Source organism: Vanacampus margaritifer, chromosome 1, assembly GCF_051991255.1.
Source record: "Vanacampus margaritifer isolate UIUO_Vmar chromosome 1, RoL_Vmar_1.0, whole genome shotgun sequence".
Lineage (NCBI taxonomy): Eukaryota > Metazoa > Chordata > Actinopteri > Syngnathiformes > Syngnathidae > Vanacampus > Vanacampus margaritifer.
In genome coordinates, this window is record NC_135432.1 from 55,093,151 (window position 1) to 55,096,610 (window position 3,460).

At 44.6% G+C, this 3,460-nt stretch overlaps 1 protein-coding gene across 1 annotated transcript; it reads left to right on the plus strand.

Annotated features, from left to right (window-relative positions):
* ankrd63 (ankyrin repeat domain 63) lies at positions 1–3,392 on the plus strand. The gene has a single exon (XM_077577981.1). It carries the CDS (start codon positions 108–110, stop codon positions 1,626–1,628), a length of 1,521 nt encoding a protein of 506 aa, XP_077434107.1. The 5' UTR covers positions 1–107; the 3' UTR covers positions 1,629–3,392.
* Positions 3,393–3,460: the final 68 nt, after the last annotated feature.

The following is a 3,460-nucleotide window of genomic DNA, read 5'->3' on the forward strand; positions in this document are numbered from 1 at the left end:
TCTGACTGTCCAAGGGGAGATTCGGAGAACTTGTACGCTCTCCCAGTTGGCGATCTTTCCTTTCAGCTCACTCGTACGGACTTTGCTCCCTAAGCAGGTGTTGCAAAATGATGCGACCCAAAGATTTACGCCAGGGCTCCGGCACCAAGACCTTCCTCGATGCCATGCACGGTGGCAAAGTTCACCTTGCGCGCTTCATTTTGGACGCCCTGGACGGACGGATCATCAACTCAAAGACGGAAAACAGCCGCACGCCACTAATTTATGCCGTGTGTCTACAAGAAGCCGGCACTAGAGCCAAGTTCGCCCGGCTCCTACTGGAGAAAGGGGCAGATGTCAACTGCCAGGATGAAGAAGGTCGCACAGCTCTGAGTCACGCCTGTGAGTTGGGTCACCTCGACGTGGTCAAGATTCTAGTTCAGTTCAATGCCGACCCAGATGTCTCTGACGTGTGGGGTAACAGTGCGCTAATGTATGCCGCCTTTTCTGGGCACAGTCAGGTGCTTGAGTTTCTGGTCCGGGCTTTCAAGAGACTTGGACTGAGACTGGACAGAACGAATAACGCTGGACATACAGCCATCGAGGTGGCGGACTTCTTTGGACACAACCACTGTGTGCAGATTCTCAACTTTCAGTGCAGACGGAGTGCGGGCGCTGACGATTCACTTGATCCGGGAAATGTCGGCGATGGGGAGCTGCCCAACAGACTCCCCAGGCACGTCTTGGAAAAGTTTTCCAAACAAGTCAGCAGCAAAGAAGACCAACTACCAGGGCTATTTCAGAAGCAGATGAAGATCGGGGACGGCAACAGACTGTGGAATCGTTTCACATGTCCCAGGAACCAGAGCCAGGAACAGAACCATCGCCACAAGTGGACCCTGCCACCTCAGAATGGCCAAACTGAAGGGGATCAGAATATTTTCTTCACGGCCAAACAACTCCAAAACTGCCAGCTTGGCGATTTGAAAGCAACGAGAACGCTCAGCTCACCTATCGAGGCAAAACCAAAAGAAGTCAAAGAAGAAACTAGACCCCAAGAGAAGGCACCACAAAGGTTGGAACTCTTGAGCATCAGAAAGCAATCCTACCAGGGAGACGTGCATGACTTGAGTCTGTCCGCCAGCAAATTCAAGAGAGCCTCCCTGCAGGATGACCGATGTCTCCTGGACAAGATGGAAAGTCAGGGGAACTCCCGAGTCCTGACAAATGACGCAGAAAAAACACCCTCAGCTCCAAAAGCTCCTTTAGGAGTCAAGAGTCAGATGGTGAAACCCTTCGAGGAGACGTCAAAGACGGACGAGCTGCAGAAGAAGACAAGTTTCGCCCACAGCGGCCGGCACAACAAAATGATGTTCAGCCGAGGGGAGGCGGGGAAGATGCCCAACCGCGGCCCGGGGTTCATGGGCCTCGGAACGAGACTCCTCCGCCGATTCACCGCACCCGAGTTCATGAGGATGGTCATAGACTGTTCCTCAGGCTCCTCAAACGGCAGAGGACGGATGTCCCGCTCGGAGACCTTCCCCCTCTCCCACACGCACCAGCAGGTCAACAGTCAGCCCAGCGTGGACAGCATCAGCGCAGTCAAATGCGAGTTTGAAAGCTCTTCGTCTCACTCGGCCCTCGATTAGAAGGACGGGAAGGAGTTCCGACAAGAGAAAGGACAAGTTGTGACGCTTGCTGATCAAGTGTGTATGCGACAAATCGAATACTCACATGCTGATGTCTTGTCTTTGGGGGGTTTGCAATGTTCATGAGGGGAAAATGTTTTAAGCTGTAAGAGTTGATTTATATATACAATCACCGGCTACCTTTTTAGGAACACTTTTACGATCTAATGAGAGCCAGTGAAATAACTGGTTAGTGTTATGTCATCCATCCATTTCCTTAAACGCTTGTCCTCACAAGGGTCGCGGGGGTTGCTGGAGCCTATCCCAGCTGGCATCTGGCAGTAGGCGGGGTACACCCTGTACTGGTTGCCAGCCAATCGCAATAGTGTTCTGCCATCAAAGATAAAAATGCTAACTTTGATTGACATTAACCCCTAGGCGTTATTGTGACCCGTTTTTGGCTTTTTGTTGGTTCTGACCAAGCCATTTCAAAATAAAATACTGCCCACGGGTTAAGAGGGAATTTGTTTTTTTGCTTTTATTCTACCTTAATTGGTTACAGGAGAAGTTATTTATCAGGATTACTGTTGCAAGTACAAATGAAGCCGTGCGCTTCTAAACCACTGCAACGACAATTTTTTTTTGTTTTAAAGGGATGTTAACCAAAAACCTTTGTGATAAAATGCTGTATGCGTCCCCACTAGTCTAAACACGTTATTCTGATTAAAATTGTATTTATGGAATACAGATAAAGCAGCAAAATCCTCCGGTTTTTATCCATCACAGGTGGCGCGGCCATTTTGTAACCTACTATTGATTGAAAATGATAATTGCCCAGGCTGAGGTAACAACCAATCACGGCTCAGTTTGCAAACATCACATAATCAAACTGAGAAATAAGGTGAGCCGTGATTGGTTGTTACTTAAGCCTGAGCAACTGTGATGTCATTTTCAGTCGACAGCAAGTTACAAAATGGCTGCTCCCCCTGAGATTGATACAAACGGGTGGATTTTGCAGCATAGCTTAAATTCCAATTCCAAACGCAATATTAACTCATTCAGTGCCATTAACGGCTATAGACGTCAAAAATTCATTTGAACTATTTCTTTTAGTTTCACATTTTTTTCACTTTTGTTATGAAAACCTAGAAAAAAAAACATAATGTACATTTAGAACAGATATAAAATTTGTGATTAATCGTGAGTTAACTAGTGAAGTCATGTGATTAATTACATTCAATTTAATCGCATAATGCCCCTGATTAAAAAAAGGAAAAGATTATTAAAAATTAGGGGCGTCAGACGATTAAAATTTTTAATTGTAATTAATCGCATGACTTCAACAGTTAACTCATGATTAATCACAAATTTTATATCTGTTCTAAATGTACAATAAAAAATATATAGTTTTTTATACTCTTGTTAACAAAAGTGGGAAAAAATGTGAAACTAATAGAAATAGTTAAAATTAATTTTTGACGTCCACACCCGTCAATGGCAATGAATGAATTATTCAGAATGTAGTGTTTAGATTATTGGGGCTGCATAGAATATATTACAGTAAAGAAAGTTTTGGGGTTGACTTCCCCCTAATACCTCAATTAAAATTTGCAAGTATACCTAATGTTGTGGCCGGCGATTGTATCTTTAGATGAGAACTAGAAGTTGCTGATTTATTCATATTGTAAAAATAAAACTATTTGATATTGCTTCTGCATTTATAAGAACTCTCTGGATTTTTGCCTATTTGTTTCCAGTGACAGTGTGCTGTATGATTCACGCTGAATAAACACCAGCCCTTTCAATCACCTCGTCATACTGTGTGTGAGTGAGTGAGTGATGAATCACTGATA

Bases quoted from the DNA above. Each gene is read 5' to 3' on its own strand.
- ankrd63 (XM_077577981.1), top strand. From the start codon at position 108: ATGATGCGACCCAAAGATTTACGCCAGGGCTCCGGCACCAAGACCTTC.